General features: G+C 45.5%; 1 protein-coding gene across 1 annotated transcript in view; it reads left to right on the top strand.

The window, feature by feature from the left end:
• Nucleotides 1–25,310, top strand: part of cntn2 (contactin 2) — an 87,461-nt gene that overhangs the window by 51,385 nt on the left and 10,766 nt on the right. Inside the window, exons 3-19 of the mRNA XM_056272759.1 lie at nt 874–1,015; nt 1,206–1,381; nt 1,894–1,989; nt 2,653–2,852; nt 2,898–2,907; nt 3,845–3,947; nt 4,251–4,432; nt 7,657–7,793; nt 9,739–9,868; nt 10,571–10,721; nt 11,209–11,336; nt 11,445–11,620; nt 22,512–22,632; nt 22,896–23,054; nt 23,281–23,430; nt 24,396–24,466; nt 24,623–24,857. Coding sequence (XP_056128734.1) covers nt 874–1,015; nt 1,206–1,381; nt 1,894–1,989; nt 2,653–2,852; nt 2,898–2,907; nt 3,845–3,947; nt 4,251–4,432; nt 7,657–7,793; nt 9,739–9,868; nt 10,571–10,721; nt 11,209–11,336; nt 11,445–11,620; nt 22,512–22,632; nt 22,896–23,054; nt 23,281–23,430; nt 24,396–24,466; nt 24,623–24,857 — 2,367 coding nt within the window. The remainder of the gene's footprint in view (nt 1–873; nt 1,016–1,205; nt 1,382–1,893; nt 1,990–2,652; nt 2,853–2,897; nt 2,908–3,844; nt 3,948–4,250; nt 4,433–7,656; nt 7,794–9,738; nt 9,869–10,570; nt 10,722–11,208; nt 11,337–11,444; nt 11,621–22,511; nt 22,633–22,895; nt 23,055–23,280; nt 23,431–24,395; nt 24,467–24,622; nt 24,858–25,310) is intronic.

Genomic DNA, 25,310 nt, shown 5'->3' with positions numbered 1-25,310 from the left:
TCACACACACACACACACACACACACACACACACACACACACACACACACACACACACACACACACACACACACACACACACACTGCAGTTAGAGCTATCTTTCAAAGCTTTACACTGGCTTCTCTATTGGCGTCAGGGAGGGTGTGACTCCATGTGAGCAAGCCTTCTAGAATACATTTGCTATAACTCTGAATTCAACACTGTCATCATTCTGTGTTGCCATCTTAAGATCAAATGAAAAAAGGAACACAGCCACGTCATATGTAATGTATTTCATGTCATTTGTGATGTGGTATTCATGTATAGCAGGTCAATGGTCAGAGTGGAGTTTCCTACAGAACTTGAACACTTTTTTATGCTACAAAGACATGAGGCATTTCACATGTGTCCTCTCACTAAAGTTAGTTGTGATACGTCATAGATGACAAAAAATCCTGTGCCAGTGTTGGTGGTGGATGTACAGATATAGTCTTTCTGAATGCGGCACAGTAGCATCTAATGACATCCAATTACATCCACTGATGTCAACATTAAGCAATTTCAGCCCATACAGAATGATCAAGGTGTTTAAAGATTCTTATAAGAAAAAAAATACATGTTTTTTTTCTCCTTTTTTTTAAACTTTTTACTTTTGAAGATCTGGTGACCCCTAAACTTACTTTATGAGCTTTGCTTGCATTACATTAAACCAAAATGTAATTATTGGCCCGTTTTGTCATATGATCCCAGTGATCATAGGTTATTACAAAAAAGAGACATTTCTGGGTTTTAGTATTCACAAACATCTAAGTAATGCAAACTGGTGAAACATCTGGTAGAGGTATGATGGCCAGTGAAATGACCTGTGATTGACTTTTGTTGTGTGTTGCCAGGTGGGGATGTGTGTGTGTCAGGTCATGACAGTGGGCCGGTGTTTGAAGAGCAGCCAACCAGTTTAATTTACCCAGAAGGCCTGACTGATGGCAAGGTCACGCTCAACTGTCAGGCCAGAGCCAGCCCAGCTGCTTCGTACAGGTGGGAACATCCACAGACACACACACACACACACAAAAGAAACCAATTCATGAACATACATGTGCATATATGTACACACAAAAATGGGATTGCACATATTTCAATAACAACAGTTGTTCCAGGGTAAGTAATATACAACTCCTGCTACCTGTTCTTTTCAAGGACCTCACCCTACTGCTTTTTTCTCCAGATGGCGTGTGAATGGTACGGAGGTCCCACTCGGCATGGACCCTCGCTACATACTGGTGGCGGGCAACCTGGTGATCAGCAGCCCTCAGTCTGATCGAGATGCCGGGTCGTACCAATGTCTAGCCGTCAACCGCTGTGGGACTATCATCAGTCAAGCCGCTAACGTCAAATTTGGTTGTGAGTGTGCCATGGCATTATTCCTATCCTTCCACCTTTTGACTTTTTTGAGATGCCTGAGTAGGTTGTTTTCATTTTGTTTCTTTGTTAGCAACAGAGAATATCGAGCTGTTGTTTGACTCTGACGGTTCTGTGAATTCACTTAGTCGTTTTTGCCCTTTGTTGCTGATTCCTTTCAATCACTTCAGCTATTTAGACAGTAATATCACAAACACCAGAAAGGTGAATCAGTTCATCCGAACACAACGTTTATTGAGAGAGAAGCGTTTCATCACTTATCTCAGTGACCTCTTCAGTCTCTCAACTGACTGCAGGTATCCCTACCCTTATAAACAGTACAGTGGTATAACGACCGAAACCAACGATCGGTTTCATATGCAAATTTCCATGACCATTAGCTAGAGTTACAATGGTCATGTGTACTAGTCACAGAGGATTGGGAAATAGTTCCCCAATGGACCATTCCCCAATCCTTTCTTTTCTTCGCTTCAAAACTTGTTTTCTCTCCCCAGACCTCCATGACTTCCCTTCAGACAACAGGAGTCCTCAGACGGCTTATGAGGGTGTAGGGACCTTTCTGGCCTGCCAGCCCCCTCCCCACTACCCAGGTACACCCTGCTGAGAGCTGTGCCCATACATGATGGGTAGAAATAAAACAAGAATTGCCAAACAAATGAACAGCCTACTGCCTGACACTAATGTTAGTCGGTATTTGGTATTCATTTGGAAGGCTTTGATTGTCTGCAGTTCATAATTCTCCCACAGTTGTTACAAATACATGGCAAATATTGAATGTTACAGTCGATGTACTTGCAAAAGTGATGCTACTTGTTGCATTTAACATGGCAGTTAGTTTGAGTCAATCAAAACTGAAAAATGCAGTATTATGAAATTATATAGAGCTTCAATGAAGGTCGTAAAGATTTGTAGAACTAAAAATCGAATTGGAATTTCAAATAGGGCTGTTCAAAACTTACAATCCCTTTCCTCAAAAACAGAACTTGTCTTAAGGAAAGAAGTCACTTACGTCATGGTAAACAAGGTTTAAAATAAGATTTAAGACTCAGTGTGCAAATAAATTACATGTTTAAATAACATTTTTGCAGACTCATTTGTTAGATATTCTCACAAAACAATCTACAATTGTAGATTTATATACAAAGCTCCGTACTTTACAAACCAATACAGTAAGTTGGGGTTTTTTTTTTTTTTATTGCCTGAGCACTTGATAGGAGTCACTCTAACTCTTTGGTGTCTTTTTCCTACTATAGCGCTGTACTATCGCTGGTACCTCAATGAATTTCCCAGTATCATCAAGCCAGACAACAGCAGGTGGTTTGTCTCTCAGATAACAGGGAACCTTTACCTGGCCAAAGCAGAGCCTAATGACACAGGAAACTACTTCTGTTTCACCACGATCAACATGGATGTTAGCATCAAGAGCACCTTCAGCATGGCCAACCAGCTCACCGTACAGCCTGACGGTACTGGAGGGAGTTTGTCTTTGCCAATGTAGATGTGTGCATGTGTAGTTGTGTTTCTACAGTTGTGTGACTCCACACAAGCAATGCGATGAATGTGATGAGAGTTCATGCAGGGGATCAGTGATTCTCAAGAGGGTTGAAGTACCACAATGAAAACAGCCACAAGGGGATGATAGTGATGTGGCTCAAAAGGGACCCCTCTTAGTATCATGTTTCCCATCCAAGTGTTCCTATGCAAATTTTGTTGTATTGAATAAAAAAAAGCTTCATGGAAACAACAATTATCAAATAAAGCCTCAAAAATTTGAATTGAAATTTATATGCTCACTTGAGGCAGATAAACTCTTTTTTTGCTTAAAAAATGCAATGAATTGTTTTTAATGACAATAAATTGAATTGAATTGTGATGGGAGAGTATTTGCCGAATAAAAAAAGAAATCCAAATAGAAGTTAATCACATGATCAGCTATTTCTTAATCTTAAGTAGTCCACTTTCTCATGGATGTTGATGTATATATATGTATGGATATATACGTAACTTAGGACACAAAACTATGTACAGGATTGGAAATGCACCTTTATTCTAACAACTTTATGGATACATTATTTGCTTAAAATTTTATTCAAAAATTAGATGGAAACATAGCTAGTGCTTGCCAGTCAAATTCAACATCCTATAATGTCTGTGGACCCAAAAATGCCCTATAGCAGCCTTTCAAAATGCCTGCCCCCTGGTCCTTCACTTGGTACTTCACCACAGCAACATCATGAATCGAATGGATAGTTTAGTTGCTCCCTGCTTTTATTTCAGTTCCCTGGAGTCATGTGGCAGTCTCAATGAAACGTGTGATGATGTCAAAGTGAAATATATATGAAAATTTATAGGCTTAAATACAAGGCTCTTTGCATTTGTTCTCAGTTTATATATGAAATTTGACTGAAGTATTATAGATAACTTTAAATGTTTGTTCCCCAACAGCAAATCCCAGGAAATCTGCTCCTAGCATCAAAGTACGCTTCCCAGCAGAGACCTATGCCTTGGCAGGACACACCACTCAGTTGGAGTGCTTTGCTTATGGAAAGTAAGTTTCTTGTCACAGCAACTTGAAATGTGTCAAGTTATTTTGGGGTGAGACTCTGTGCCCTAACTTTGTTTGGTAATATTAGTCCGTGTATTTCGCTTTTACCTCCTATCTCCTTTCCCCCCTCTCTTCTTTACAACTTATATTCTCATTTTTTCAAATGTTTCTCTAATTTTACCATTCATTTTTCATCTTTTTCCCCTTTGCTATCTTGGTACATTCCCTTTGTTTGCTTCATATCTCACCCATCTTATGTTCCCTGTCCACATAACCTCCTTCTTCATGGCTGCTCTCGCCAACCAGTCCAGTCCCTAAGCTGCGTTGGAGAAAGATCGATGGCCTGCTGCCATCCAAGGCAGGGGCCAGTGCAGAGAGCCCTACCCTCACCCTGCCTGAGCTCTCCTTCGACGACGAAGGAGTCTATGAGTGTGAGGCCTACAACTCAGAGGGAAGCAATTCATACCAGGGACGCATCACTGTGCAGGGTGGGTGCACAGACAAGACGAAACAGACATGTTCCGCCAGATTTACTAGACACGCTCAAATGCCATCACTTAACAATAAGGCATGCTTTATAAAGGGCTTGTAGGTGGTTACTAATTACTTTGTCAATGGTTAATAACTCATTTAATAATGTGCTTTAAATCAGTAACAAGATCTTATAATGCATCATTAAAAAAGACTTATTGGGATGTCACATTGGGAGCCCAACTTTTATCAGTACCAGAGAGTCTCCATAGACAGTATCTTACTCAACTCTCAACTCAACTCAACTCAGAACTTTATTGCAGACTCAGGGTCCGTAACAAACAAAGACAAGGTAAAAAACAAGAGAAACAATAAAGCCAAAAAAAGATAAGAACCATAGGTAAAAGATAAACTCTAGACAATACATAAAGTAAACACAATAAAATAACATAAAAGGAACAAACCAGTGTCTTATAAGAAGGCAGCTGTACCAATGGTCCCACTGCCGGGATTGGTAGCGTGTGGCACTGAATCTTATGTTAGTTAAACCCTTGATGATTACATTATCGGAGTCATTGAGCTGGCAAATAAATTTATACATATGATTTCTTAGAACAGCCTGAAAGATATTGACTCCTGCAGCCACAAATATTTCACTTCCATTACACCATCTAGGTCTTTTTTATAGTATATTCATTGCATCATTGTAAGCTGCTTGTAGTCTCTGTATGCTTGCTTTTTTGTAGTTTGACCACAGGTGTGCAGTATAAAGTGGTATACAATATGCTCTGAATAGACATCTTCACACTAACTGAACACATACCAAACTTGCGTGAGAGAGTGTTTGCTTGTGCATACATCATGCGGCATTGCCTATAAATACCATCGTCTGTCATTTGTTCTGTAATATAATGTCCAAGATATTTCACCTTATTACATACCCCAAGATTATTATCAGACCATTTAAAATCAGGAAATTTTAGATAATTGGCCTCTTTGGTTCTGCAGATCATGACGACACTTTTACTAGCAATGTATTTGATATCATACTCCACACTGTACACAGAACATATATCAAGGAGCTGCTGGAGACCAGCGCTACAGGGACTAAGGATGACAGTGTCATCTGCATACATAATATCGTTCACCATGGTATTACCAATCATGCACCCAGTGTTACAGGCTTTCAACTGCTTGGACAAATCATCAATATATAGATTGTAGAGACTGGAGACAGAATTCCCCCTTGTCTGACACCATTGCTAACCCCAAATGGGGCTGAAACGCTATTACCCCATTTCACTCGCGTAGTCTGGTGGGCATTCCTATAAGCCAGAATTCTCACAATCCGCTGTGGACTGCCGTTTCATATTCTCAGCTAACAGCTTACAAATATCATGACTTGAAAATGTTATGCAATATATACTCAAAAGTCAATTTTTGCACTGACAACAACTACAGTTACAGTGGTAACAATGGTTAAATTTAAGGTTTAGCTTCAGTAGTGGCAAGTGAGGCTGCCATACAAGGGTTCAGCTATCTTCGTCTAATCTCATGTTTCCTGAGAGAATTGCTGTGGAGACCACGCCCCACGTGGATTCCAAACCTGGCAGCCCAAAAAGCCTTAATGCTTTATAACGTCTTATTACCTATTTACAACACATTAATAAATGAGTTACGAACCACCGATTGAGTAGTTAGTTGCCATTTATAAAAAAACATAAAATTATACGCTTTTTTAAAGTACTGCATGTCTTATTATAAAGTGCTACAGCGCAAAAAAGTTTTGAACCTTAAAAAATAATTGGTGCAAGGGCATCTGGGAAGCGTAGCGGTCTATTCCGTTGCCTACCAACACAGGGCTCGCCGGTTCGAATCCCCATGTTACCTCCGCCTTGGTCGGGTGTCCCTACAGACACAATTGGCCGTGTCTGCGGGTAGGCAGCCGGATGTGGGTATGTGTCCTGGTCGCTGCATATCACCTCCTCTGGTCAGTCGGGGTGCCTGTTCGGGGGGGAGGGGGAACTGGGGGCAATAGCGTGATCCTTACATGCCCTGTGTAACCCCCTGGCGAAACTCCTCACTGTAAGTTGAAAAGAAGTGGCTGGTGACTCCACATGTATCTGAGGAGACATGTGTAGTCTGCAGACCTCCCCGGATCAGCAGAGGGGGTGGAACAATGACTGGGATGGCTCAGAAGAGTGGGGTAATTGTACAGGTACAATTGGGGAGAAAAAAGGGGGGGATAAATAAATGAAATAAAAATAAGCGGCATGGTGGCACAGTGGTTAGCGCGGTTGCCTCACAGCAAGAAGGTCCTGGGTTCGAGCCCAGGATGTTCTCCCCATGTCTGCATGGGTTTCCTCTGGGAGCTCCGGTTTCCTCCCACAGCCCAAAGACATGTAGGACAGGTGAATCGGCCATACTAAATTGTCCCGATGTATGAATGTGTGTATGTCAGCCCTGTGATGGCCTGGCAGCCTGTCCAGGGTGTCTCCCCGCCTGCCACCCAATGACTGCTGGAATAGGTTCCAGCATCCCCACGACCCTGACAGCAGGATAAGCGGTTCAGTTAATGGATGCATAATGGATGGATGGCGCAAATTTTGCCAGTTTTTTTTTTTTTTACAATTCACTATCAGATGACAGTTAAATAATCCCCACTACAATTCCGCTACGATTAGCTAATTAGAACACTGGAGTTACTTTTCAAATAGAGGGAATGTGCACGGACTCTATCTGGAAAAATGGAGTCACCTTGAGGAAGAGAAGGCAGAAGTTCTGCTCAGAATTGGAACTCCCGACCAGACAGTTGGAGGAGTGTCTCATTTTCTCAAAGAGATGCAAATTTAGCAACATCTTTATCTCTTTCTGCCCAAAATAAAAACAGCTATGTTTGTGTCTAAATTTAAACATGCTTCCACTGGCCATAAAAAAAAAAAACGTATCCAATACAGGGTGAAATTGAAAGCAGATATCAGTTGAGTCAAAATATTAAAATGCCTGTGGCTCTGTGTCCACAACAGTTGAAGAAGGCAAAGCTGTAACGCAAGCAAGCGCAAGTGATGAGTAAATCAAATTTATCGCTTTTTTTAATGTACACAACGGCTTAAAAAAACCTCCCCAAAAAACCCCCACCACAGACCTCCAGCAAATCTGGGGGATTATAAGATTTATTTATGTTCACATATTGACTACATTATTGCCTCCCCATCCCCACCCCCTCCTTCTAATCCCACAGCCCAGCCGGAATGGCTGGAGGTGATTACTGACTCAGCGGTGGATATCAGCTCAGATCTTCATTGGAGCTGTGTGGCGGCGGGCAAACCACGGCCCTCAATACGCTGGCTACGCAATGGACAGCCCCTCAGCACACAGGTAACACATCAAGACAGCTGTTGCTCACAGATGGTTATATTATTCAGTGTTAGCTATCAGGGGAGGCCTCAACAGTCTCTTAATGGACTTTATAACTTCTAGCTGCTCACTGAATGTCAAGTCAAGTCACGTCAAGTCAATTTTATTTGTATAGTCCAATATCAAACATTACAAATTTGCCTTGGCTTTACAGCAACACAACATTCTGTCCTTAGACCCTTGCATCAGATAAGGAACAACTCCCTAAAAAAAAAAAAAACTTTAGCAAGGAGAAAAAATAGGAAGAAACCTCAGGGAGAGCAACAGAGGAGTGATCTCTCACCCAAGACAGACAGACTTGCAATGGATGTTGTGTTTACACAATTTACAGAATACAACATTGAAAGGGGATGACAGAATTATAATGGAATTATAAGATATATGAAGAATATGATGAGGATGCCAAGCAGTGTCCAGATGCTACCGGTACAGCCCAGGATCTGAGCCACGTGACCAGCATCACCATGTAGAGCTGACAGGAAAACAGACTACACATGCACACAGGGGAGACTCACATCACACCATTCACATACACGGGAGAAGAGACAAGAAAAACATTAGTCACATATCAGAGTGAGAGAATGATACAACATTGAAACAGGATAACAAAATTATTTGGATTTATAAGATATATAAAAAGAAAATGTGATGAGAAGGATTCCAAGCAGTGTCCAGGTGGTGACAACTGTCACCATGGAAACTCGGGAGGAGGACAGACTACACATGCACACAGTGGAAACTCACATCACACCATTCACATATGCAGGAGAAGAGAAAAGAGAGGACATCATTCAGAGAGAGAGAAAAGACATGTGAGAGAAGAGAAAAAGTTGCAATAATCTATATATATGCTATAATCGGCAAAACAGTGTTCGGTAAATCCATTGAGACAGAAACCGACCCGCCATGCAGTACAGGTCGTGAAGTACTCAACTTAAAGGCAACCAATTGTAGGCCAAGGCAAAAAGACGAGCTGTAAGTTTGGATTTAAAGGACTCAACAGACTCTGATTGTCTGATGGCAGCAGGCAGGTTATTCCACAAGAAAAGGCCTTGCCACCAGCTGACTTCTTTTTAACTTTGGATACACACAGGAGCCCTGTATTTTGAGAGCGAAGAGCTCAAGATGGAATGTACAGTTAAGGAGATCAGACAGGTATGATGGGGCAAGCCCATTTAGGATTTTGTAAGTCAGCAGAAGCATTTTGAAGTCTGATCTAACATGGTTTGGAAGCCAATGAAGGAAGGCAAGAATGGCAAGAATTGGTGTAATATGGTCAAATTTTCTTCACCATACATACCGCCCAAACCCCAAGCACTAATATGTAAACTCAGTATCTAAAAACATGACTGAAAATATGCAATCTCCACTAAAAATTACACTAGAAATATGCCATGTCAGTGGGTATATAATTTTATAACCTAACAACAATTTTCAACATCAATAATATTTCCAGGACTTTTGATCGATCATGTCGTTTTCCAGGTGTTTTCCATGACTGGAAAACTATAAATTTCCAGGTTTTCCACACAGGAACCCTGATCGCATATGAATTACCCCCTTAATGCAAAAACAAAAGTGTGTTGACACATACCCTGTCTAACTATGTCTATGTACACACAGTTTATTGCTACTTCGTAACTCCTTACACAATTGCTGTCATTGTTCATCCATTTCTCAACTGTAATTCATTCTCTCTAAGAAACACCAAGTTTCTCACATCAATACATTTCTGACTCTTAAGATCTTGTCTCCTCTCACTTTACCGTCCGTCCTTGCTTCCCGTCCTCTCCATTGCTGCACCCGCTGCTTCCTTTCAATCCATCTCTTCCCTCATTTTCCTCTTCAATAACTTCTCCTGTTTCTGCCTCTTCTTTTTGATGCCTTCTGCCTCTCCATTCCCCAGGACCGGGTGGAGGTAAACGGGGGGCGTCTGAAGATAAATAACCTGACCATAGTGGATTCTGGGATGTACCAGTGTGTGGCTGAGAACAAACACGGCACAATCTACTCCAATGCTGAGCTTAGAGTCCAAGGTTGGAGAGCAAGACTTAACAAAGAAAGATAAGAAAACGAAGAAAGGCAATGTCCACACTAACGGATACATTTGAAAACCTTTTTTTTCTCTCTCTTTTGGCCTTCCATCCAGAATAAGCTGGTGTTTTTTGACCACCCAAAACACATTTTTTCAAAAGCGCGCTCCAAAGGGAATCGATTTGAAAATGTCGGCTGCACGTTTTAGTAACGATGTGGAAAACAAAGCTTTTTGAAAATACTGACATGTGATTGTCATGTGATCGAGGCTGTAGCCCTCTATTGGCCTTCACATACCCATTAGAAGAGTTTCTATTGTTTTGGCATTTCAGTGTGGATGGTGAACTTTTCCAAAATGATCTGAAAACACTAGTGTGGACCTGTTTTCAACATGAAAACAGTGTTTTCCTGTTTTTCAGGATAAGTGTGGACATGAGGGAAACACTGGTTAAAAGATTCACTTGAAACATGTTTTTGCATCTCTTGCTTTGTACTCTATTATTTATATTCTATTTTAGGAAAAAAAATTAACACTCACTTTGTTAACTTCTCCATGAAAGATGAACTCCTTATAGGATTCAGTTCTTAGCTATGTACATGGATGTGCTACATATCTTTTATTTCCTTTGACTGTTGTGTCTTCTCTCCTTCCATCTCATTCATTTCTGCCCTTACTTTGTCTCTCTGCTGTCCCATCCGTCCAGTTCTGGCCCCAGACTTCAGGCTGAACCCCGTGCGGAAGTTGGTCCCTGCAGCCAGAGGCGGTCAGGTGAAGATGGAGTGTCGCCCCCAGGGGGCGCCAAAGCCCACCTTGTTCTGGAGCCGCGGCACTGAGCTCCTTACCAACAGCAGCAGGTAAATACAGCGTTCGTGGTCATGTAGACTCTAGAAAAGTCAATCAGTCTAAAAACTATGATTTCTAGGCCCTGGAAAAAGTTTGAAAAAATCGTATTGAAAAAACAGTCAGTCCTCTGTGTTCATTTGATAGAAGACTAAAGGGTTCTTCAAGAGCTTTATCATTTAACTCAAACCCCAAATTAGAAGCATTACAAAGTTGTGGTATTTAAAGCAAGATGGCACAAACTGGTTTAGGCATATATTCAGCTGAAATTGCCATTACCAGATGGCTCATATCTTGAAAATTAGAATAGAGTGCCATAAAAAATGAAATGGCACTCTCTTCCAAATGTGTTATATGCTGTTATGTGCAAGCTGTTATGTTTCATAAAGCAGCTTTTATGTGAAATGTTACTGGTTAAATCTCTTTGAAACCATGTGGTGGGAATATTGAATTTGGAAATTTGGAGTGGTTTTCGACGTTCAGCAACCTTCTCTCGCACAGGGCGACTGTAACTCCAAATGGAATCCTTTGGATTCATAACATCAGCAGGGCAGATGAAGGGAAATACACGTGCTTTGCTGAAAACTACCTGGGCAAAGCCAATAGCACTGGACACTTGTCTGTGAGAGGTATAGGCGCACACATACTAACACATGCACTTGAATACAGTAAGCATGCACACACACACACACACACAATCTTACAGACTCTCTTTCTCTTCATGTTCTCCTATTCAGATGCCACCAAGATAACCCTGGCGCCTTCCAATGCTGACATCAACCAGGGGGAGAATGTCACACTGCAGTGCCATGCCTCCCATGACCCCACCATGGACTTGACCTTCACCTGGGCACTCAATGGAGTTCTGCTGGACCCGGAAAACTCTGCCGGACCATACCACCGGGTGGAAGGAGTAAGTATGGTCATAACAGTGCAAAGAAGAGGTGTTTCAGGCACCACTTCCAAAAAAATTGGATCATGGACAATGGCACCAAGAAAGAGGGAGAAAAGAAATTGCCATTAGTTGATCAAGAAATGTCCGGTTTACTTCGCCGCTCTGATGGCCGAGCGGAATAACCCGCCGTTCTTGCAACCTGCTCGTCATGTGGCTGGGAGGTTAGTATCCCAGACTCGCCGTAACAGGTCACGGCCAGAGCATCCACGGGGTAAGGCATTCATTAGGCCACCCTTACCCGATGGATAGTGGGTGTAGATCGGTGTAGTGTTCGGGGACTCGTTGTTCTCCAGTGACCCCTCTGGCCCACCCGGGCGCCTGCAGCCAAGCAACCAAAAGCATTCGCCCTACATCTCCTTCGCGGCCTGAGGGTAATGCAATCCATGCGAGGCTTCAGCGTGTAAAATGGCGAGAGCAGCCGACACGAGTTTGAAGGAAGCTGGTGTTACGACTATCTCCTTCCTGTGGAAACGTGAGCCAGGGCAGTTATTTGACAAGAGTTCCAGCCATATGCCATTGGGTTAATCGGGTGGGATAAGGGGAAAAACTAGAAATAAATGTTTACAAAAAAGAAATGTCCGGTTTACTTCAAACTTGGGCCAAAATTCATTTTTTCTGTTTCCAAGAGTCTGAGGTGTAGGGGGGGGGGTCAATGTCAATAGTCAGAAACACATATTCTAGTATAAAAGACAAATGGCTGCAGAAAGCCATTTACTTTTACTGACAGATACAGTAGCAAGTTATACATTGGCTCTCATTTGGCACCACGACCTCTGATGTTGAGTCACCTTTAAAAGTCAAAGATATGGGATTTCAAAACACTGAAACTCATAAACAACTGCAGATAGCCATTGAACAGCCATTTAAAGACTTATTGTTGACAAAGGGTGGGGTTTGGTGCCCCTTGCACCACTTTTTTTTCCCGTATTGTCTTGGAGGAAGCACAGTTCCTGCACAACTGGATGGACAATTTTTCTAACTTATAGCAAAGTCCTTGAAGCATTGAACAAGTACAATGAAGAGAGAGAATGAAATAATGTTTTGTTATTGATCAATACGTTGCATGTTGTGTTGCGACAAATAGGAGAATAGAGTAAATGGTAACCCGGGCCTCGAGTGATCTGGTATGGAAATCTGATTTATGATCCGCATATTTGATTTGGCAAAGATTTTACGCCGGATGCGCTTCCTAACGCAACCCTCCCCATTTATCCAGGCAGTAGCGTAAGTTTCACTTGAACATTGGAGGGGGGGTCAGGGGGTCCTCCCCCTGGAAATTTTGAGCATCACACATTTAATTTCCTGCATTCTGGTGAATTTGTATGCACCAATTTGCTCTTTTTCTACATCAATTTATTGTGGAAATGTCTTATTTATGTAAAAGAAACCAACTTTCTAGGTAATTCTCTCATCTTACTCTCTTTTTTGCACCAAAAAAGCACCGGATATCTTCTGTTACTTTCCTCTTGCTCATGTTGACTCTGTGAATGAAAGTAGTAGATGCATTTGAACTAATACAATACCCTTGGCACAAATTGGTTTGTAGATGTACCTATTATGTTATCTCATGTGCCCGAAATTATCAGTTCAAGTTCATTTAAGCTAACATAAACGTCTAGGGGCTACTGTTAGCAAGCGCTAGCTAGCTAGTTCGTGAGGGGGTCTGAACTGATAACCCCAAACACAAGTTATAAACTAGATAAGGCTATCATTCATCCGGAAATACTACTTAAGAAAATCTAACTCAGAAACCCCAAACGTAAGAAAGGGTGGTGTACTGGGCTAGACAAGCAAGCTGGTTAGCTATGTTACTTACACTTGCTTACACGATCATTCATGCTCCGGTCTCCTGGTTGTCAGGAGCAACTGCAAGACAGCAACGAGGTCAGCAATCCCAGTGGCAAGGTTAAAATGGTATGGTCCAAGCATAGGGGTATATGAAATCGTTGGAAAACAAGTATGAATGACATTTTAAGTAGTTCGACTGTCTGTGTTGTTATTTTACCTTTTTTGGCGAGGGAGATAACATTATCTCATGATATTGTAGAGGAGCTCAAGCAGGAGTTGTGACAACTTTCTCTTTCGGCTACACAACGTGCACCATTTATTCCTTCACCATTACAACAACAACACAAAAACCCACGCAGCAGAAGTGTATCACAGTAAACCCGAACCGAGAAAACAGCAGCGGTAAACCAACGTTCCTACTAGCTCAATGGGGGGAATTATGTATCCCTATAACCACTACACACGTCCCCTCAGAATTCGCCTTAATACGAAAAGTCAGTGTGGCGAGGGGGGCAGATCTCTCTGCCCCCACGGCTCCGCTGAACAGGAGCTGGGGGCTGGTTAACCGCAGGCAAAGCAGCAGAGTCCTCACAGCTGGACCGGGGAAAGGGAGGGGCTGGGGAAGCAGGGGGGCGGCTCGCCGGGGGAGATGGCAGGGCCAGGGGGCGCCCCCGCCGTGGGGGCAGGGCCAGACCAACAGGGCGGTCTAAGTCCAGGTGAGCAGGCTTGAGGCGGTCCACAGAAACCCGCTCCTGCCTGCTGCCAACCTCCACCACAAAGTGCTTATCTCCAGTGTGCCATACCCGAAATGGGCCGTCGTAGGGTGGCTGCAGGGGACCGCGGTGCGCGCTTTGATGGATGAAAACATACTCCGCCAACTGCAGCTCCGTGGGGACATAGTACTGAGAGCTGCCATGCTGAGAAGTGGGGACCGGTGCAAAAGCCCTGTCTTCCTCCTGCAGCACAGTCCTTTGGCAGCTGGCGGACCAGGGAGCTGTGGCGGTGGGAAGGAAATCCCCCGGGACCCGAAGTGGCTGTCCGTAGACCAGTTCGGCGGATGAGGACTGGAGGTCCTCCTTGGGGGCCGTCCTGAGCCCAAGCATGACCCAAGGCAGTTTGTCGACCCAGCGGTCGTCCTTGAGGGTAGCCCACAATGCGGCCTTCATCGAGCGATGGAACCTCTCGACCAATCCATTAGCTTGAGGGTGATACGCTGTGGTGCGATGGAGCCTCACCCCTAAACCCGCGGTGATCTCCTCCCACAGGGCTGATGTGAATTGCGGCCCTCTGTCCAAGGAGAGGTCAGATGGGGTGCCAAAGCGGGCGACCCAGGTTCCGATGAACGCTTGGGCAACCTCAGGCGCTGTCGTGGATGAAAGAGGGATGGCCTCTGGCCATCGCGTGGTCCTGTCGACCATGGTGAGCAGGTATGTGAAACCATGGGAGGGGGGTAGGGGGCCTACCAGGTCCACATTCACGTGGTCGAACCTCCTCTCAGGTACCGTGAAAGGTATCAGGGGTGCTTTGACGTGCCGGAGCACTTTGGAGCATTGGCACTCCACACAGGTGTCAGCCCAGTCCCTCACATCCTTTTTGAGTCCATGCCAGACAAACTTTGCTGCCACCAACCTCTGTGAAGGCTTGCTGCCAGGGTGAGACAGGCCATGGACTGCGTCAAAGACCTGCCGCCTCCAAGCAGTCGGAACGACGGGTTGGGGCTGACCCGTAGAGACGTCGCACAGGAGCGTGGTGCCGGCGTCGTCGAAAGCCACATCCTCCAACTGCAGCCCTGTGACGGCGGTCCTGCATGCCTGCACTCCTGGGTCGGCGGCCTGGTCAGCCACCATCTGGCTGTAGTCGAGTCCCAAATGGGCGGCACCAGCGATGGCCCAGGAGAGACAGTCGGCGTCCGAGTTGGACTTCCCAGCGACATGCCTCAAGTCAGTGGTAAACTCTGAGATGTAGGCCAACTGTCGCTGCTGGCGGGCTGACCACGGCGCTGCCACCTTGGCCATCGCGAACACCAGCAGTTTGTGATCGACGAAAGCCGTGAACTGACGGCCCTCCAGTAGGAAACAAAAGTGCCTAACAGCGAGGAAAAGGCCAAGCAGCTCACGATCAAAGGTGCTGTATTTGCGCTCTCTCAGGTTCAACTGCCGGCTGAAGAAGGCAAGCGGCTGCCACGCGCCGCTCACCCACTGCTCATAAACTGCCCCAACGGCGTAGTCCGAAGCATCCGTCGTGATGGCGATGGGCACTCCAGACACAGGGTGTGCCAGCATCACCGCATCAGCCAGGGCGGCCTTCACATCCTTAAAAGCCTTGTCCCTCTCTGCAGACCAGTCCACGGCGTGTTTGGGGGCTGTGCCCTTCAGAGCCTCATATAGGGGGTGGAGGAGATCGGCAGCCTGGGGGATGAACCGATGGTAGAAGGACACCATGCCAATGAACTCCCGGAGGGACTGGGCCGTGTGTGGGCGTGGAAAGTCTGCGACGGCCTCCACCTTAGATGGAATGGGGGCCACCCCGTCCTTGGTGACCCGGTGGCCCAGGAAGTCGATGTTGCTCAGACCAAACTGGCATTTGGCCGGGTTAACTATCAGCCCGTGCAGGCTGAGCCTCTCAAAAAGGGCTCTGAGGTGGGACAAGTGCTCGGACACGGAGGCGCTAGCGACCAGGATGTCATCCAGGTACACAAAGAGGAAAGGCAGGTCCCGCAGCATTGAGTCCATGAGGCGTTGGGAGGACTGCGCGACGTTCTTGAGCCCAAACGGCATGCGCAGGAACTCGAACAGTCCGAATGGAGTTGTCACAGCCATTTGGGGACATCAGCGGGATGGACGGGCACCTGGTGGCATCCACGGACGAGGTCCACCTTGGAAAAGATCACTTTCCCAGCCAGGTGGACAGAGAAATCTTGGATGTGAGGGACCGGGTAGCGGTCCAGTGTTGTTGCGTCACTGAGCCGACGGTAGTCACCACATGGACGCCACCCACCGCCAGGCTTAGGCACTATGTGGAGGGGTGAAGCCCACGGGCTGCTGGAGCGACGGATGATGCCGAGGCCCTCCATGTTCTCAAACTCCGCCTTGGCGACAGAGAGCTTTGTCGGGTCGAGGCGCCGAGCTCGGGTGTGCACTGGCGAGTCAGTGGTGACAATGTGGTGCTCAACCCCATGTTTGGTCATAGATGACGAGAATGTGAGCTGAGTGAGGTCAGGGAACTCAGAGAGAAGATGGAGAAACACGTCCTCGTTGGAGAGCATGCTGTACAGCCTGACGGAGCCTGTATTGCTGAGTGCACACACGTGTGAAGCGAAGGTGATGGCGTCAATCAGGTGTCGATTCCTGACGTCCACCAGCAGCCCATGAGCACAAAGGAAATCTGCACCGAGGAGGGGAAATGCCACGTCGGTGCTGACAAAATCCCAGCTGAACAGCTGTCCGTTAAAACACATGTCAATGTGCCTCATGCTGTACGTACAGATAGAGCTTCCGTTAGCAGCTTCCATGGGAGGGCCGTGAGCGCCCGACAGGGCGTCCACACTCGATGCAGGTACGACACTCCTCTGTGCCCCAGTGTCGTATAGGAAACGCCGCCCCGAGATGGAGTCTTGCAGGAAAAGTAGCCTGTTGTCCTCCACGCCGACGCCCATGGCCACTAGTGAGCGCCGGCCTTGGCGTTTCTCGACGAGCTGAAATTGCACAGGGAGTTGCACTTTTTCGCCTTGGCCCCGAACTTTGCATGGTAAAAGCACAGGCCGGGCTCCTGTCTCCGACCGGGGGTTGCCGCGGTGACCACCATGGAGTCACCAGGTCGTGGCATGTGGGGGTAGGCAGGGGTGAGCGCGGACGCGCAGTGCTGCTGTTGGCTGGCCAGGAAGAACTTGTCAGCTTCTTCAGCTAGCTTGCGGCAATCGGTAATGCTGGTGTTAGCCAAAGCGATCCGCACCTGAGCAGGCAGTTGTCACAGAAACAGTTGGACAAAGAGGAAATCCGGTGTGTGCGCCGGTCCAAGCAGATTCAGCATTTTGTCCATGAGCTCGGATGGCTTGCTGTCACCCAAGCCTTGCAGAGAAAAGAGACGGTGGGCCCTCTCAGCGTCGGAAAGTTCAAAAATCTTCAAGAGGTGATCTTTGAGCCCCTTGTATTTGTCTGCCGCCGGAGGATTTGTAAGGAGACTCACCACTCTAGTTGCAGTCGAACACCCGAGCGCCGATACCACGTAGTAGTATTTAGTAGCATCATCTGTTATTTTGCGGATTGCAAACTGCGCTTCCGCCTGGGCGAACCATGTCATTGCCGATGACTCCCAGAACTCTGGCAATTTGAGAGAAACCGCGTTGATTTCGTCAACCATGTTCGTCTGAAAGATTGTCTCTGATAACTACCAAGAGACAAACGTCTGGGTCACCAGTGTAGAGGAGCTCAAGCAGGAGTCGTGACAACTTTCTCTTTCGGCTACACAACGTGCACCATTTATTCATTCACCATTACAACAACAACACAAAAACCCGCGCAGCGGAAGTGTATCACGGTAAACCCGAACCGAGAAAACAGCAGCGGTAAACCAACGTTCCTACTAGCTCAATGAGGGGAATTATGTATCCCTATAACCACTACAATATTATATATTTTTGGGGGGGACAAATTCACCTCTTCTAAATATTGAGGGGGACATGTCCCCCCTGACCCCCCATAAGTTACGCCTGTATATCCAGGCTTGGGACCAGCCCTAAGAATGCACTGGCTTGTGTATCCTCAGTGGTTGGACGGTTTGGAGATAAAGCAAGCAAGGCAAGATTGAGATGGCTTGGACATGTGTGGAGGAGAGATGCTGGGTATATTGGGAGAAGGATGCTGAATATGGAGCTGCCAGGGAAGAGGAAAAGAGGAAGGCCAAAGAGGAGGTTTATGGCTGTGGTGAGAGAGGACATGCAGGTGGCGGGTGTGACAGAGGAAGATGCAGAGGGCAGGAAGAGATGGAAACAGATGATCCACTGTGGCAGCCCCTAATGGGAGCAGCCGAAAGTAGTAGTAGTAGTTAGGGCTCTCACGATCATGAAATTTTAGTTGAAGATTAATTGTCATACAAATAATTGCTCCAGTACTGTCCATCCAGGGTCATTGTCCACGTCTGCATCTAAGTTTTGTTTTCGTTTGATGGCCGGGAGAGCTGGCGCTGGATCAGCTGGGAGAGCAGGGTGAGCTAAGCTAACTGCTAGCCCATGCAGACTGGCAATTCCGATAACACCGAGGGCGGTCTGGCGGCGGCCTCACCTGGCGTTGACTGTAGTGTTTTTGATGTCATCATGAGGAGTGCGGGGAGGTGTGTCAAGGGTGTCTGACTGGGACAGCTTGGTCTGCTTCATCTGGTGGGCCTGGGGACCATGGCCCCTGCCTGAAGCTGCGCCCGAGGGGAAGCAGGGCCGGCTAAGCTAACTGCTAACCCATGCAGACTGGCGGTTCCGACAGTCATCCTGGCTGGCGTTTGTTCCCTTGGACAAGGATTTTTTTTGTTTAGTTTGGATATATGTGTTAGTTTGGATATGTGTGTTCTTGGGGTTTTTGTATGTGTTTTTGTCTTTGTGTTGTACTGCTGTGGGCTGGGGGAAACTGCATTTTGTTTCATTTCATGTACGCAACTGCATGACGTGAAATGACAAAGTGTTCCTGATTCTTGATTAACGATTTAATTGTCTTTCTTTTTTTTCTCCCTAATTGTACTTGGCCAATTATCCTATTTTCTGAGTCGTCCCGGTTGCTGCTCCACCCCCTCTGCCGATCCAGGGAGGGCTGCAGACTACCACATGCTTCCTCCGATACATGTGGAGGCGCCAGCCACTTCTTTTCACCTGACAGTGAGGAGTTTTGCCAGGGAGACATAGCACATGGTAGGATAATGTTATTCCCCCCAGTTCCCCCTCCCCCCCGAACAGACATCACAACTGACCAGAGGAGGCTCTAGTGCAGTGACCAGGACACACACCCACATCTGGCTTCCCACCCGCAGACACAGCCAATCGTGTCTGTAGGGACGCCCGACCAAGCCAGAGGTAACACGGGGATTCCAACCGGCGATCCTCTCTATACACGGCGCTGGGGGGAACTGCGGGGAATAGCATGATCCTTCCATGTGCTACATCCCCCTGGTGAAACTCCCCACTGTCAGGTGAAAAGAAGCGGCTGGCGACCCCACATGTATCGGAGGAGGCATGGGGTAGTCTGCAGCCCTCCCTGGATCGACAGAGGGGGTGGAGCAGTGACAGTGTCAGCTTGGAAGAGGGGTAATTGGCCAGATACAATTGGGGGGGAAAAGGGGGGGGATTAAAAAAAAAAGATGTTCAAGCAGTGACAGGATGTTCTTGAAGCAACTTAATTTCTTGCCATTGTAGATGAGTTTTTAATTCTAAATAAATGTGAGTAGCAGTGATGTGCGGATCGGCTCTGACGTCATCCAAATTCGCCCAGCTGTAGGATTTGTTTTCTCCGATTTAGAGACCCGCACCTGATCACACATTATCATTTTTTCTCAGTGGTATATACACTCACCGGCCACTTTATTAGGCACACTTGTCCAACTGCTCGTTAACACAAATTTCTAATCAGCCAATCACATCACAGCAACTCAATGCATTTAGGCATGTAGACATGGTCAAGACGATCTGCTGCAGTTCAAACCGAGCATCAGAATGGGGAAGAAAGGTGATTTAAGTGACTTTGAACGTGGCATGGTTGTTGGTGCCAGACGGGCTGGTCTGAGTATTTCAGAAACTGCTGATCTACTGGGATTTTCACGCACAACCATCTCTAGGGTTTACAGAGAATGGTCCGAAAAAGAGAAAATATCCAGTGAGCAGCAGTTCTGTGGGCGAAAATGCCTTGTTGATGCCAGAGGTCAGAGGAGAATGGCCAGACTGGTTCGAGCTGATAGAAAGGCAACAGTAACTCAAATAACCACTCATTACAACCGAGGTATGCAGAAGAGCATCTCTGAACGCACAACACGTCGAACCTTGAGGCAGATGGGCTACAGCAGCAGAAGACCACACCGGGTGCCACTCCTGTCAGCTAAGAACAGGAAACTGAGGCTACAATTCACACAGGCTCACCAAAATTGGACAATAGAAGATTGGAAAAACGTTGCCTGGTCTGATGAGTCTCGATTTCTGCTGCGACATTCGGATGGTAGGGTCAGAATTTGGCGTCAACAACATGAAAGCATGGATCCATCCTGCCTTGTATCAACGGTTCAGGCTGGTTGTGGTGGTGTAATGGTGTGGGGGATATTTTCTTGGCACACTTTGGGCCCCTTAGTACCAATTGAGCATCGTGTCAACGCCACAGCCTACCTGAGTATTGTTGCTGACCATGTCCATCCCTTTATGACCACAGTGTTCCCATCTCCTGATGGCTACTTTCAGCAGGATAACGCGCCATGTCATAAAGCTCGAATCATCTCAGACTGGTTTCTTGAACATGACAATGAGTTCACTGTACTCAAATGGCCTCCACAGTCACCAGATCTCAATCCAATAGAGCACCTTTGGGATGTGGTGGACCAGGAGATTCGCATCATGGATGTGCGGCCGACAAATCTACAGCAACTGCGTGATGCTATCATGTCAATATGGACCAAACTCTCTGAGGAATGTTTCCAGTACCTTGTTGAATCTATGCCACGAAGGATTAAGGCAGTTCTGAAGGCAAAAGGGGGTCCAACCCGGTACTAGCAAGGTGTACCTAATAAAGTGGCCAGTGAGTGTATATATTGTAGCGAATTAGGGGGGCAGCCCAGGACCGCCACAGCTGGGATGCGAACCCGTGTCTCCCACTCCGCAAGCGACAACGTTAACCATTCGACTAAAGGGTCCGACCTGTTAGCCAAGGGCCAACATGCACATTACACTACCCCCTTCCTTCGGGAAGCGCGTCCCCGCGCTTCAGCATATCAGCTCCCTCATGCCTCTGAGCGCACACGCTTCCGATGACCTGACGGTCTCACCATCCCACTTCTGACACGAATGTAGCGAATTTGGGGGGCAGCCCGGGACCGCCACAGCCGGGACGCGAACCCGTGTCTCCCACTCCGCAAGCGACAACGTTAACCAGTCGACTAAAGGGTCCGACCAGTTAGCCAAGGGCCAAACTGTCTACGTATCCATGCATGTTACTATATATATATATATATATATATATATATATATATATATACACGCATAATGAAGCAGGCTGGTTTTAAATGGATAAAAATTTATTTGAAGTAAAAGTTGTTCTTTTTTGGTAAAATTAAAATGGGAACGGGCATTTCCATAATAGCCTGAACACAGGTTGACATCTTTAATCCCTTCAAACTAAAATTCTGAATGTCACTGCAACTACCGAACACAAACAATTTAAATGCTAATAATGATGTTTGGCTGCTGCCCAAAATAAATAAGTAATAAAACTTAACGTGTTCAGCGGTCCAAACTTGGTATCAGCACCTGGCAGCTGTTGCATAGGACATACCCAGCACTTGACTCTTCATGGTTATGTATTCCACAAATCGCTCCAACACAGAACTTTTCTGCCCCTAACTTTATTTTTCTCTTTGTTTAATTTTCTCTCGGTTCTTTTTTGCCTCCATCGCAGCTTAAGACAAAGCGACGCCGCAATCGGTGCAATGGGAGTCTAGTCTGCTAATCCATGCCTGACGAAAAATGAAGCTTAAAATCTGTTCACATTTTACAGAATGTAATTAATATTTTCCTCATTAATGATGTATTATTTCACCCACCCGTAACACATCCGCTATTAATAAGAATGTTAATTTTTATGACTTGGCCTGCCCGATCCTTGGATTAACTGCGGCGCCCGCGGCTATAACTGCGAGCTGCGCATCATTACTGAGTAATGAACTTCTTATCATTTCCTTTATGGATTTTATTAAGTGACTATTTTGTCTTTTCAAATCTGACTCCTCCATCTGATACTCACTGATAAGCTTTCCATCACTCACCTCCACCTCTGTTTGTCATGACTGATTACTGCCATCTCTCCCTCTCTCTGTATCCCCTCAGAAGGAGAACATAGGTGATCTCTTGATTGTGAGCGGCCAGCTAAGTCAAGCAGGGATGTACACCTGTACAGCCCAGACTGTGGTGGACAGCGCCTCAGCTTCAGCCAAACTCGTGGTCAGAGGTTAGGCAGAAACCTCAAACATTTCCAAGCCAAAATACTGGGATCATTGATTGCCAACCACAACAACAACATATTCAACATATAACAGTTATTATGCATTCGGATCATGGATTCTGGTCTTGCTTTGATGTACATGGTGAAACATCAAAACCTTTTTAGCCATTTTTCCTTAGCAAAAAAAAAGGTGTAATTTACACTTGAGAGTTCTGGCAAAAAACAAAAAAAACAAAAACTAACGTTTTCTGTGTTATGCATGTGTGAAGGCCCTCCTGGACCTCCTGGGGGTTTAGTAGTGAAGAATGTTGCTGACACATCAATAGAACTGAGATGGAGTCGTGGTTATGACAACCACAGTCCAATCGGGAAATACATAATCATGGGCCGATCATCGCTCTCATCTGAGTGGAGGAGGATGAGGACAGGTGTGTGTGTGTGTGTGTGTGTGTGTGTGTGTGTGTGTGTGTGTGTGTGTGTGTGTGTGTGTGTGTGTGTGTGTGTGTGTGTGTGTGTGTGTGTGTAATTATGTTTGATTGGGAGTAACTTCGCCAAAGTGATTTGCATGTGTGTTTATTTGTATTGTGAATATGTTTCTTTTTAGTTGAATAAACAGAACTTCACTGTTTGCTTCTCTGTGTCTTTATACACCAGCCCCTGCTAACATAGAAGGCAATGCCGAATCAGCTCGTGTGATTGGCCTTATACCCTGGATGGATTATGAGTTCCAAGTCATTGCCAGCAACATCCTGGGAAGTGGAGAGCCGAGTATGCCTTCACATACCATTCGTACACAGCAAGCAGGCAAGTTGGCCAAGTTCTCAAACACACATCACACATAACTAATTATTGGTGGTACACATAATTGGTAAGTAGCTTGACTTTACCACTTCCTCTGTCAGACTGAAACTATGGAGTTTGTCAGCTCTGTCAAATTGCAGTTATTCTGACAAAAAAATGGAAGGTCATATACTGCCTTTTGCTATTTTATAAGTTAAATGGGGATAAAACAGTTTACATCATGCATGATCAACAGTATTACAGGTGCAGGTTCAGTAGACCCATCCCTTTGGTTTTAATCAGAGGTTTCCCTACTTACTTTCACATTTTGCTAATCTTAATTGCAGAATGTGTAAAATGACACAAAATCATCAAGGGAAAATGTCAATGGCTATTTCAATGAAATTACTCCCAGTAAAAAAGACACTGCTCTTTATCTTGCAACCAAGGGGAAATAAACAAAAAGTGATTTGGGAGGATCATGTAGTTTCAGGACCAGCCAGTGATGGAGGAAAAAGGGAGGAATCTGTGTTATGTCACCATTGCAAAATGTTGGTTTTGTCACTATTGAGAGAAACTCCCATCAGCTCTGCATTGATCAAAATAACAAGAGCAGAGAAGACCACAATTCTTTAATCAAAATTGGTAGATTAGAAGACCGGACAAACAGAGTAATGTGCTGTCTTCCAAAGACTTTCTTTATCAAACTGTATTTAGAGAAGGGACTATAATATGCTTTGAAACAATGCATGTTGAGAATCTCAATCCTTTCAGAAGGCTGAGACTCATTTAGAGATGGCACATACTAAGTATGGGTTAAGTATGAAGTATTGTAGAATCAAAATATGTATGAAGCATTGTGGATAAAAGTTTGTCTGATGCATGACATCCTGAGGGAAGTCTTGCATGACCAAAATATTGCTGTTTTTTTAATGCCAGCAAATAAATTGATTTGCCGTCAATGATGTTGCCATTTATCTGTCCCTCAGCACCCACAGTGGCCCCAAGTGGACTAGGAGGAGGAGGAGGTGATCGCAACGAACTCATTATTACTTGGACAGTGAGTGGTTTGCCTTGAACAGTTGTTTGTGTGCGTTTAATGTTAATGCTGTTTAATGTTAGCATACACATATAGCATTGAGTTAAGGCCAATTCACAGTATTTTGATTCCTTCTGTGTTTACCAAAGTTCACATTCCCTTCTCTAAATTTACTAGCCTATGGCCAGAGAATACCAGAACGGGGACGGCTTTGGCTACATACTGGCATTTAGGAAGAAGGACACCCCTACGTGGACAGAGATGCCTATCTCCCATGTGGAGTCTTCACGATATGTTTACTCCAATCAGAGTCTTTCACCTTACTGCCCCTTCGAGGTCAAGATAAAGGCCTACAACCGCAAGGGAGAGGGCCCCTTCAGTCAGATTGCTATTGTGCACTCTGCAGAGGAAGGTGAGGCAAAAGATGGTCATACCTTTTATGTTGAGATGAATGGGGAAGTGGACAGTTTTGATCTGGGATCTTTTGGGCTAATTTGTCTCCAGAATAGCCTGAATTTCTCAATGCTTCATTTTGTCCATGTATTCATGCTGTAAACCTCATTCCACCTCATCTATTGGGTTGAGCTCTAGGTACTGTGCAAGCAAAGAGACTAAGCTAAAGTCACTGTCATATTCCTGAAACCATGTTGAGATGATACTTGCTTTGTGGCATGGTGTATTTTCCTGCTGGAAGCATCCATTTGGAAAAGGGTAGATTCATGTTGTTTATGTCAATTCTGGCCCTTCAGTCAGAATGCTGCAACTGATTTCATGATGTGTTGGACCAGGCAATGTTTTTCCAATCTCCAATCGCTAAGCTTTGATGATCACCTTCTCACCGTAGTCTTGTTATTCTTAGCTGATT

The sequence above is a fragment of the Lampris incognitus genome, chromosome 2 (assembly GCF_029633865.1).
Source record: "Lampris incognitus isolate fLamInc1 chromosome 2, fLamInc1.hap2, whole genome shotgun sequence".
NCBI classification, from domain to species: Eukaryota; Metazoa; Chordata; class Actinopteri; order Lampriformes; family Lampridae; genus Lampris; species Lampris incognitus.
The sequence above is the reverse complement of the archived record's forward strand: the minus strand, read 5'-3'. Positions and strand labels throughout refer to the sequence as shown.